Raw genomic sequence first — 11405 nt, 5'->3', positions numbered from 1 at the left:
AACAAATCCCTCTATTCATTAAGAGAATGTAACTATATATCTATTCTAACCACTTTGCATACACAGATACAAAATGGACATTCATCTGTATCTCCTTTTTTTGTTTAGTTCTGTTATTTTAATATTATAGGTGTGTTAACTCAGCAAAATATTCTAAAAGAGTCCAGTAGTTCATAATAGTATTGGGTCTTCTGCTTCACTGGATGAACTGCTTTTATGAGATGCCTCAGCCTAAAGAATTTGAATTCTGGGTTCCTTCCCTTGTAATTGTCTAATTGTATTCTAAGTTGAATGTGCTGGTTGGAGTGAAGTCTCCTTTGGGTGGGGTTGAGTGAAAAACGTTGAAGAAACTGTAAAGAATGAAAGGCACAGGTTGATCTTTGAATGAATCATACACATACCCCTAGGGAATGGTAGTAAAGCACATTTGTGATCTCCCAGCACATTAAAACAGGATCCCATTTGTGTCATTCCACTTGTGGAATTTTCCCTGTACCTGTTTGTCAAGTTTATTGATCTAAATGACATGCTCAAATGCTAACAGATGCTCCTCACTTTTGTATCTTGTTCTTATTTGTGTTTATTTTCAGCACCAGAAAAGTGCCACTGTAAGCCATGAGATGTCTGGTCTGAATTGGAAACCCTTTGTCTATGGCGGCCTTGCCTCTATTGTTGCTGAGTTTGGTAAGAATGTGAAGAAAATGATCAGGTCCACACTTGATGATACTGATGGTATAAGGTGCAGTTATTTTTGGTGAAGATTAGAGAAAAACAATAAGCTTTCATTCTTTGTTTTAAAAATTATTGTCTTAAAGATATCAAATAATATTTCTGAGAAAGAATCGTTGTACGGTAAATGAAGTTAAGAAAACCATCGGTCCAACTTTGGAATCTGTTTTGCTGGTTTAGTGATTTGTTAATTTGCTAGGTTTAAGTAATGTATGTAAAAATATAGTAGCAGTTGGATCTAATAGGGGATTCTCCTGTATTCTTGTACAAATAGACTTTATTTTATGCTGTTGCTTTGTAATTCTGTTAGTAAGTATGTACACTTCTTTTTTAAGCTTCTGTCATGTAATAGAAGAAAACTAACAAAATTTAATAAGATTCTTCTCTATTTGATTTTAATTTTAAAACATTTTTAGAATGTAATTTTTTCATCTTCCAGATGGCCTTTCTTAAATGAGTCATAAATGACTACAGTCTACCAAACTTTGTTTCCTCTCTTGACATATCCTCTGGTATTCTTCTATCTAGGTAACAAATGACCAGAACTATGTAATTGGCTTGTTAGCTTTAGACCTATGTATATTCCTTGGAATATATTTTATCAGTGTAATAACTACTTTTAAGAAAAAAGTTGTTTGGTTAAGGAATTTTTATCCCCCAAGCATTTTGTTACTGTTAGAACTAAATTCTCTAAGGAATCAGGACTACTAGAACCAAATAGTGTATTATCATTATCTTTTGTTTATTTTTTAAAATTGGATAAAAATTCCACAAATGTTTTAGTAGTATATGAGAGCATCTGGAGTAACAAGCCTATGATTTCCTGTGTTTGCCAAAATTTGAGGACATTTTAAGAGGAAAGATGTGAAGAATTAAGGGATGCGAGCAAGAGACTGATAAAATGTCGTAATGAATGTTATAGATGAAATTAAAACATTTAAATTACTTTGCATTTATAGTGTGCTAGAATCATCTTAAAGCGTCAATAGAATCATCATATATTGTCAAATATAGGATGGGCCAAATTGTGCTGTCTATGTACAGTGTATTACATTTCACTTTACAATATACAACTCTAGTTCTCTGGTGGTGGTAGAGATCATCAACCGTGACTCTTGAGAGATACTTAGAAGTGAGTGTGTTCCTTTATAGGAACTTTTCCTGTGGACCTTACCAAAACACGACTTCAAGTACAAGGCCAAAGCATTGATGTTCGCTTCAAAGAGATAAAATATAGAGGAATGTTCCATGCCTTGTTCCGAATCTATAAAGAAGAAGGTATATTGGCTCTATATTCAGGGTAAGACTGGATTTTTTTCTTATATAATGAACAGTAAAGCTTTTAAAAGAGAATATTTCACCTGTGTAATAGTTTGTCCCTTTAGAGTCACCATGGCAACATGTAATTCTGTGTTGATGTGCCAATTTTATTTTGCTTGATTATAAGCTTTAGATTTTGTGTTTAAATAGCTGTAAATGAGGTGGGGATGTAGCTCAGCGGCATAAGTGCCTGCCTGGCAAGTACAAGGTCCCGAGTTCAATCCCCTGTACCACAAATAAATAAATGGATGTATCATTGCATCGAAGGCTTTCTCTTGGTTTATCTTCTTCCAGTTTCCTAGGCCATTCTAAATCTAAGCTGTATTCTTTTTTTGCTCAGAGAATGGAAGTCATTTTTATCATTAACCTGTATTAGTTGTATTTAAAAGATAATTTTCTTTTTTTTTCATTTTATTTATTTGTGTGTGTGTGTGTGTGTGTGTGTGTGTGTGGCCAGCTCAGCCCACCAGGGGGCAGAGGCTGGCTGACATGTGGTGCTGGGGGATTGAACCGCAGTCCCTGTGCTTTGCTAAGCTTTTTCTAAGTTGGTGCTTTAGACCACTGAGCCATCTCACCAGCCCCAAAAGATAATTTTCTTGGAGAAAAGCATTAAGTCATCATCCTGAAGCAAATGATTCATAGATTATCTGTTTTACCTTGTTCTTCATTAGCATGGATAATCACAAGAATTTTTTATAGCAAGCAATAAAGTAGGAAATATGCATATGTAGGTGTCATTTTTCAATCATAACCATTTAATCTGTTGCTTTCTTTCTATTCATACTTTCTGTATAGTTCAATTTGCAAGAAGAATCTCAAAGGAGGTATGAGTGAGAATGTTTCCGATTTATGAGCTGAATTTAAATAGATTGAGATCTTGGCTCTAGTACCTCCTTGTTAATAAGAGTAATGATATATCTACAGCTGTTAGGCATAGAGGTTGTTTAAAAAATCAGTGATGTGGGTAATAGTATATAATTCTTTTTGTATGTTGCTGGATTCAATTTGTTAATAGTTTCCTAAAGATTTTTGCGTGTAGGTTTTTTTTTTCCTTTTCTGTCAAAGTGGAGATTGAGCCCAGAGCCTTTGCAATGAGCTACATCCTTTGTTGTTTTTAATTTTAATTCTGAAAAAGGGTCCTGCCAGGCTGGACTTGAGTTTGTGATCCTCTTGTCTCAGCCTCCCAGAGTGCTGGAACTACAGGCATGTGCCACCATGCCTGGCCTCCTGAAGCATTTCTTTTTCCTACCATTTTTGCCTTGTTTTGGTATTAGGGTCATATTAGCCAAAAATTAGTTAAGAAGCATTCCTACTTCTGTTTTCTGGAAAAAATGTATAAGATTGTTGTTAATTGTTTAAATGTTTGGTAGAACTCCTCAGGAAAGTTGTCTGGGCCTGAAGATTGCTTTTTTTAGGAACTGTTAAATTATGAATTTGAATTCGTAAATGTTGTCTCACTTTGGCCACTATAAAAAGTGCTGTATACTGGGTGGGGTCCCGGGGAGTTCCTTGTTTAGGATTACACACTGCTAACTTCTTGTATCTTCAGGGGCAGAAAGAGTGAGAAATCTCTGGGATCCTTTCTGTAAGGATACTAATCCCATTGGTTCACTCTGGCAACCTAATTACATCTCAAAGCGCCTGATTCCTAATACTCTGGCTTGGGGTTAGAGTTCCACTTGTGACTTTTGTGGGCGGCAGATACATTTAGTCCATTGCAGTAATTATGAGATTTACTCAGATTATTTATTTAGGTTATCTATTTTATCTGGTAGTTTGTGATTTTCAAGGCATTAGTCCAGCTCATTGGCAGAGTGCTTTGTCTATATGTGCAAGGCCCTAGGTTCAATCCTTAGTAGTGGCAAAACAAACAACAAAAAACCCCATAAGATCAACAGCAACAATTTGATTTGAAACTGTCTCATTGCTATTTGTTTATCAATAAAATTATGAAAAAAAAAAGATCAACAGCAACAAAACCCAAAGCACTTTGGCAGGATGTGGTGACACATGTTTGCAATCCCAACACTCAGGAGGCTGAGGCGGTAGGATCACTGCAAAGGCCAGTCTGGCCCACATATCAAGTCTGTTTCAAGACAAACAAACAAAACAAGACAAAAGGCATTTCTTCTAAGTTCACTTTATGAACATCAAGTTATTTATGCTATTCCCTTATACTTTTAATTGCTGCAGGATTTGTAGCCCTCTTCCATTTCCAGACATTGGAGATCTGTATCATTCATCTTTTTCATCATTGTGAGTCTTGCGAGAGGTTTATCAGTTTTATTCATTTTTTTTCCAGAGAGCCAACTTTTTGTTTCATAGGTTTTTACTTTTGATTTATTGATTTGTGTTCTTTTTATTTTCTTCTCTAATCTTTGGGTTTATTTTCCTCTTCCTTTTCTAGTTTCTTGAGGTAGGAACTTGGATTATTGATTTGAGACTTTGTTTTGTTACTAATGAAGCATTTTTTGTCAAGTTCCCTCCGCACTCCTTTGGCTGCATCCTATATGTTTTCATAGATTGAATTTTAATTTTCACTTAGATTTATATGTCTTTAAACTTTCATTTGAGATCTTTTCTAACCAATAGATGTTTCATAAATGTTTTATTCAATTTTCGAATGTTTGTTCACTTTCCCTTATTTCTAGTTTGATTCTATTATGATTAGAGAATACAGTCTGAATTCAATTCATATAAATTTGTTGAGGTATGTTTCATGAGCTAGGGTATGTGCCATTTTAGTCAATGTTTTGTGGGAGCTTTAAAAATGCATATTCTAGGGTCCAGGGAGATAGCTCAATAGAATAAGTGCTTGTCTGGCCAGCATAAGGGCCTGAGTTCAATCCCTGGTTCCGCCAAAAAAAAAAAAAAAAGCGTATTCTGCTGTTATTGGGTGGAATAAGATGAGTAATAGAAATGAGTAGGCTGCTCAGATATGTATAATGTGCAAATATACCTTTAGTAAAACTGTTTTCTTTTTCTTTTTTTGGGCAGTATTGCTCCGGCTTTACTAAGACAGGCATCTTATGGCACCATTAAAATTGGGATTTACCAAAGCTTGAAACGGTTATTTGTAGAACGTTTAGAAGGTCAGTATACTCACTTCTCTTTTACTCTGATCCTCAAAGGGATTATTGGAATTGTGCCTCAAAAGTGATGCCTGCAGAATGGAGGATAGTCACTGCAAGGACAAAGTGAGCTTGTACTTACTGGGGACAAATCCTTGCAGAGATGATTTATGAGTTACTGTGATCTGTTCTTCCAGTTTACCCTTTTCATGTCAATAAAAAGAGTTTCTACCCAGTGTGTTGCTGCATGCCTGTAATCCCAGCACTCTGGGAGGCTGAGAAGTGGGAGGATTAAAAATTCAAGCCCAGTCTGAGGAATTTAGTAACTTAATGAGACCCCATCTTAAAATTAAAAAAAAAAAATGACTGGGTATATCACTCGGTCCAAGTTTAATCCTCAGTAACATTGGGGAAAAAACGGTTTCTGATCATCCCAGAGGAAGCATAGAATAATAATGTCCAGAAAATTAATGTTATCCTCACCAATAAGTCATTTTGAAGGATAAGTCATTTTCTAGCTGCCAATTTTGTGTTTGTTACGTAGATTAATTTCAGGCTATTAAGTTCTGGATTCTGATGTACCTATGGCCAACTCACCCACATTTAGCATTATCATATGTGTATTTGATGCTGCAGTATTTTCAGCTTGATATGTACCAAATGGTTATTTTACAACAGGCCTTGGGGATGGTTGGGAACATCTGGAGAGCCTTTTGGTTATCAGTGTCCTTTGAATTACATTATCGTCCTGAGTCAGCTTTTCTGTAGCCTCTTTGGATATACTGAAGGTTTCTCTTCCACCTCTTCCTAAAAGAATTTCTGTTTAACTTGAGCTTACTTAGTTTGCATGTGTTGGTTCTTCATGGTGGGGAGGAATAGTGAAGGTTGAATTTTTCTTGTAGAACAGTATACTCTGTAGTTTCTGTGTTCTTTCTTCTAGCTGGTGGAATTGGTTCTAAATGATTGCTTTCTGGAACGAGGGTAGATCAGAGTCTCTAATCTTGCTTAATATGTCAAGGCCCTGGGTTCAGTCTCTAGAATTGTGTAAATAAACAAATAAATCACTGCATTTTCACAGTTGACTATAGTAGCCTTCTATAAATAAATAAAGGCTAGAAGATCTCTAATGCCATTCAAAGTTAATACTTAGATATTAATATTTTCTATTAAACATGGGATTTTATCTTTTAACATTCAGTTGCTGAATTTTTAGAGTAGATGACTATCCATTAGAAGACTTAAAAATATATGGGTATTTGAAGTGGGTGAAGGGGAAATGTCACATTCTGTATTCATGTGGAGTACTGATTGTTGTGCAGAAGCATAGGACATGTTCCTGTGCCTTTTAGAAATAGTTACTTGTTTTAGAAATAACGATTTTTTTGTACATTTGATACAGATTTGTGATCCAGAAATGTTTGGGTTTCTTTACTTTCTTCCTTTCAGAAGCTTTGTGGTTTATCTCTGAAATCCTATTTCTGACCACGGTTTTCTCTTCCTCCCATAGCTCAACTCTCTGTTCTCAGAAGTAGTGCCTAATAAAAAACAGAACTTTTCTATCCTTTTTACAGATGAAACTCTTCTAATTAATATGATCTGTGGGGTAGTGTCAGGAGTGATATCTTCCACTATAGCCAACCCCACTGATGTTCTAAAGGTAAGAGAGATGTCTGCAGCGTGATTTAAGAAGAGTACACGCCTTAAGTTAGATTGGGGTTTAGATTTCCACTCTGTCCATTGTCAGCTATAAAATCTTGAGTAAATCACTTAATTGCATCAAGCCTTATTTAATTTCCTCATTTGTAAAATGAAGATAATGAAGTTTTTATAGCATAGAGTTGTTAAGAACCAGAGATATTCTGTAAGCTGACTAACATTGTATTTGGTAGCAAGTGGTCAATAAAAACTTTGATATCCATTAATTCACTGGTTTTCAAATTGGGGTATGAAAACTTCTATAGGTTATTTTTAAGTGCTGTGCAGGTTTAAAGGCATTAGTTTCTAGATCCCATAGTTTCATATGAATTCATTCCTAAAACTGCCCTGAGAATGAATCTGCATTTCTAATAATTCTTTTCCGTTTTATTAAAGAAAGGCATATCTCTTACCCATTCCAAATCTTTATATACAATAACAGGGGCTGGGGAGATAGCTCAGCAGAATAAGCGCTTGCCTGGCAAGCACAAAGGCCTGAGTTCAATCCCGGGTTCCAGGAAAAAAAATATGCAACAACATCCTGGCCTGAAGTGTAACCTGGGGTATTATCAAAGAAGAAATAAAATGAAATACAGTTTTGGGGAGTAGTCTGCTTTAATAACTGAGTTACCTTAAATCTGTACTGCCTCTCTCTCTTGTCTTATCCGTATTTGTATGAAAAGTGAGATCTTGTTTTTCAAATGATACCTTTTGGCCTTTGTTGGAATATTCTGAATTTGGAATGAGAACACTATGGGTTATTCATCTTCATTTGTTAAAAATATAATTGAATTTCTCTTTTATCAAATCATAGAATGAAACACCTAGTATGAATATTCACCGTACTTTATCCATAAAATTGTATTATTTATTAACATTTAAAAACTAAACATATGACTAAAATATGTGAGAGAATCTTAAGATTTTAGGAATTGTTTTGAGGGAAACAAGAGAAAAAACAAAGAAGACATCTGCTTTATTTCAGAGCTGATGAAACTAGAAGTAGCTAGGTTTTTGAAGAAGAGATCTGCAATTCAGTTTTGAGAACTTAAAAAAGTGTTAAAAAGCAGTACACATGGGAGAAACCAGTGATGGTTCACAGATAGAAGACGTGAACAATAATATTTTTGACTTCAAACTCTATGGAGCTTTTATATCTACTTTGGATGTACAGAACAAGTATTTTTGAATCAAATTGACTGTATGCTAAAACTAGTATATTTGAAGTTTTGTATTTGTTAGAATGTGCTTTTCAAGAAAAAGAATATTTATCTCCCTGAAACTTCTTTCTTAGCCATTTGGACCCTAGACTTAGTCACCTAAATGGTTCATTTCAATTTCTTGTCCCTCTGACCTCTCTGACAAAATTACAAGCATTGATGAGTGCTACAATCTACTTTTCCTTTCTTGTACCATAGTGTAGGACCAAGAGATGCTGAGCCGAAGGAAAGTCACAATTTTAGATAGGGACTGTGCCAATCTGATGTATAAAAACAGTTGGGCTGTTCAGAAGATAGGTGTGGCGTCACAAGCCTATGCTTCTAGCACTGGGGAGGCTGAGGTTGAGTTTGAGATCAACCTGCTACACAGTGAGGCTCCATCTCAACATTAGGCTGTATGGTCCTTTAACTTATCCTTAAGGAGCTCTTTTTCCTATCTTCAAGGGCATCTGTAAGGATTTCTTTTATGTTGTTGCTGTTTGAGCAGATAACCCTACTTCCTAGATTCCCCTACCTCTCAACTTTGTCTTTTCCACTCTCCATCTATAAATTTATTTATATTTATGCTTGTCTGTGCCCTTTCTCTACTGTAGTGATTCTCAAGATATATTTCTTTAGACCTGGGGCAACATTAGTTGGGGACATGTTCTCAGGTATCCCAGGCTTATAAAATCATAATGGGTGAGATGGGGCCCAGCAGTGTGTGTTTTGACAGGCACTCTAGGTGATTTTGATATGATCCAGCTTGAAGCCTTGGCTTTATTCTGCTCTATTCATTGCTGTTTCATTATCCACCTTTCCTTATCATTTATCCTCTTTTTTTGTGGAACCAGGGATTGAACTCAGGCCCTTGTGCTTGCCAGGCAAGTGCTTATTCTACTGGGCCATCTCCCCGGCCACTCCTCTTTCTTTCTTATCTGCAGCCTCTTCCTTTCTTCTAGTTAGTTCCCCTCAAATGATAGATGTGTTAAGGTCTGTCTATCCTAAAATACATTCTCCTGACCTCCTCAGAACACTACCTGTCTCTTTTTTTCCTTATCTGGATTTCACAGAAAGAATATTGCTCATCTTCAACTCTCTACACAACCTGCTGTAATCATGCCTGCTCTTTGTTTGAAATGACTCTTCTCTCGGGTTGCAGCTATGGCCACAATACTTAAATCCAGTGGACGTTTTATTTTATTTTACATTATTTATTTTTATTTTGAGACAGGGTCTCACTATGTCATTCAGGTTGGCCTTGAACTCACTATGTAGCCCAGGCTGGGCTTGAACTTGCAGCAATCCTCCTGCCTCAGCCTCCAGTGGTGGGATTACAGGTATGCACCACCAGGCCTGACCAAGTAGATGTTTTAAGTTTTTATTTATTTATTTTGTGTGTGTGGCCAGCTCAGCCCACCAGGGGGCGGGGCTGGCTGGCATGTGGTGCTGGGGGATTGAACCGCGGTCCCTGTGCTTTGCTTAGCTTAGCTTGTTCTAAGTAGGTGCTTTAGACCACTGAGCCATCTCGCCAGCCCCCAAGTAGATGTTTTAGTTCTCAACTTGTTTTGACTAATTTCTCCTGCTTCAAGTTCTTTCAATTTGATCTTTTTGCTGTGTTTCATACTCCTTAGTTTCAGTTGTGGGCTTCTTTTTTTCTGTGTATACCTTAAATCTTTCTATTCTCCAATCCAAAGTTCCAGCCTTAACCCATTTTTCTTCTGCACTCTTCCCGGTTGGCCCTTTGTTTTTCATTTTCTTTGCTTTTCTTTCTTTGATGTGCTAGGGATTGAACCTTGGTCCTTTGCACCGTTCTACATGCATAGCCCCTTTTTAATCTTCATATTTTATGATAGGGTGTCACTAAGTTGTAGCTTCAACTTGGCAATCCCCCTGTCTCAGCCCTCTAGAGTGCTGGGATTATAAGCATGTACTACCATGAACAGCTGGCCCTTTTAGTTTTTAAGGTTCTCACTCTGTTCTTTAAGGTATAGGCTAAGCTATAAAAAAGAAACACAAAACAGACAAGGCTTCAAACAAGATGGGAGATGACTTTTCCCTCATATAATGGTGTTAAGCAATTTATGTGGTGGATAGGTCTTGTGCACTTCTTTATCTAGCTTCAAGGTTCCTTCATTTTTGCTGCACTGCCATCTCCTAGAGTAGGGCTGACAAACTACTGTTTGGGGGCCAAGTTCAACCTTATGTCTTTGGCGAGTAAGGTTTTGTTGGCACATAGCCATGCTAATTCTGTGTTGCCTGTGCTTGCGGTTGTGTTTCTGTGGCAGGTCCAAAGAGCTGTGACAAAGACTTTAAATCCTATGAAGTGTGCTATATATTTGCTATTTGATCCTTTGAAGAACGTTTATTGACCCCTTCCCTGCAGTGGTGTTTTAATCTGTTTACTTGAAATGGGGTCACTATGGGCCCATGGGCAGACAGCCAGGGGAAAACAATTTTTGTTTTGTCAAAAATAAAATCAGATTGAAGTTTGCTATATAATAAGAGAATACAGACCAGGCATGGTGGTACATGCTTGTAATTCCCGCACTTGGGAGGCTGAGGCAGGAGAATCGTTGTGAGTTTTGAGACCAGCCTGGGCTACAAATTGAGCTCAAGGCCAGCCTGACCTGAACAGCGAGACTCAAAAAGACAAAAGAACAAAGAGATAATAATAAGAGAGTGTAGATCATGATCCAGAAACTTCAAACCAACTGGTAAGAAGTTCACCTTATAGCAGTCACAGCTCAGTTATGACCCATAAAGGAGGAAGTACAGCCATCTCTCAGTATCCATGGCAGGATTGGCTTCCAGACCCTAATGCCCCCATACCAAAGTCTTTGGATGCCCAAATTCCTTATATAAAATGGTATAGTATTTGCATATAAATTATACATATCTGCGTGTACACTTTAAATCATTTCTAGATTACTGCTTATAACATCTAATATATTGTAAATACAATATAGTTATTACACTCTGTTCCAAGTGTGGCAAGGAAAAAGTCTGTGTTCAACACAAATGCAAATTTTTCCTGAATATTTTCAGTCAATGGTTGTTTGAATCTGAAGATACCCAGGATGGCTGAGTATGTTTTGTCCTTTTTTTGAATGGCTATTATACATTGTTTTTCTTTTTAAGGCAAACTGAGCTGTTTAAGCTGATTTGTCTATACTTGGTTTCATTTCATTGAATCATGCTGACAAGGACTTAAAACTTATAATTTGTGTTTTGATTAGAAACATCATCTTGGAAAAATGACCATAATTTAAGTTTTGTGTGCTAGGCAGTTGATGTTGAGGTATATGTCAACTGTGGCCTTTTTAAAAACAGTTTAGGGGCCGGGGAGATGGCTCAGTGGAATAAGCACTTCTCTGGCAAGTGCAAGGGC

General features: G+C 36.7%; 1 protein-coding gene across 1 annotated transcript in view; it reads left to right on the top strand.

Moving 5' to 3' along the window:
• The window catches only part of Slc25a14 (solute carrier family 25 member 14), a 48776-nt gene that overhangs the window by 20404 nt on the left and 16967 nt on the right, over positions 1-11405 (top strand). Inside the window, exons 3-6 of the mRNA XM_023718846.1 lie at positions 591-684; positions 1882-2029; positions 5047-5141; positions 6692-6777. Coding sequence (XP_023574614.1) covers positions 621-684; positions 1882-2029; positions 5047-5141; positions 6692-6777 — 393 coding nt within the window. The 5' untranslated portion in view covers positions 591-620. The remainder of the gene's footprint in view (positions 1-590; positions 685-1881; positions 2030-5046; positions 5142-6691; positions 6778-11405) is intronic.

This window comes from Octodon degus, unplaced genomic scaffold (assembly GCF_000260255.1).
Source record: "Octodon degus isolate 3935 unplaced genomic scaffold, OctDeg1.0 scaffold00063, whole genome shotgun sequence".
Lineage (NCBI taxonomy): Eukaryota > Metazoa > Chordata > Mammalia > Rodentia > Octodontidae > Octodon > Octodon degus.
The sequence above is the reverse complement of the archived record's forward strand: the minus strand, read 5'-3'. Positions and strand labels throughout refer to the sequence as shown.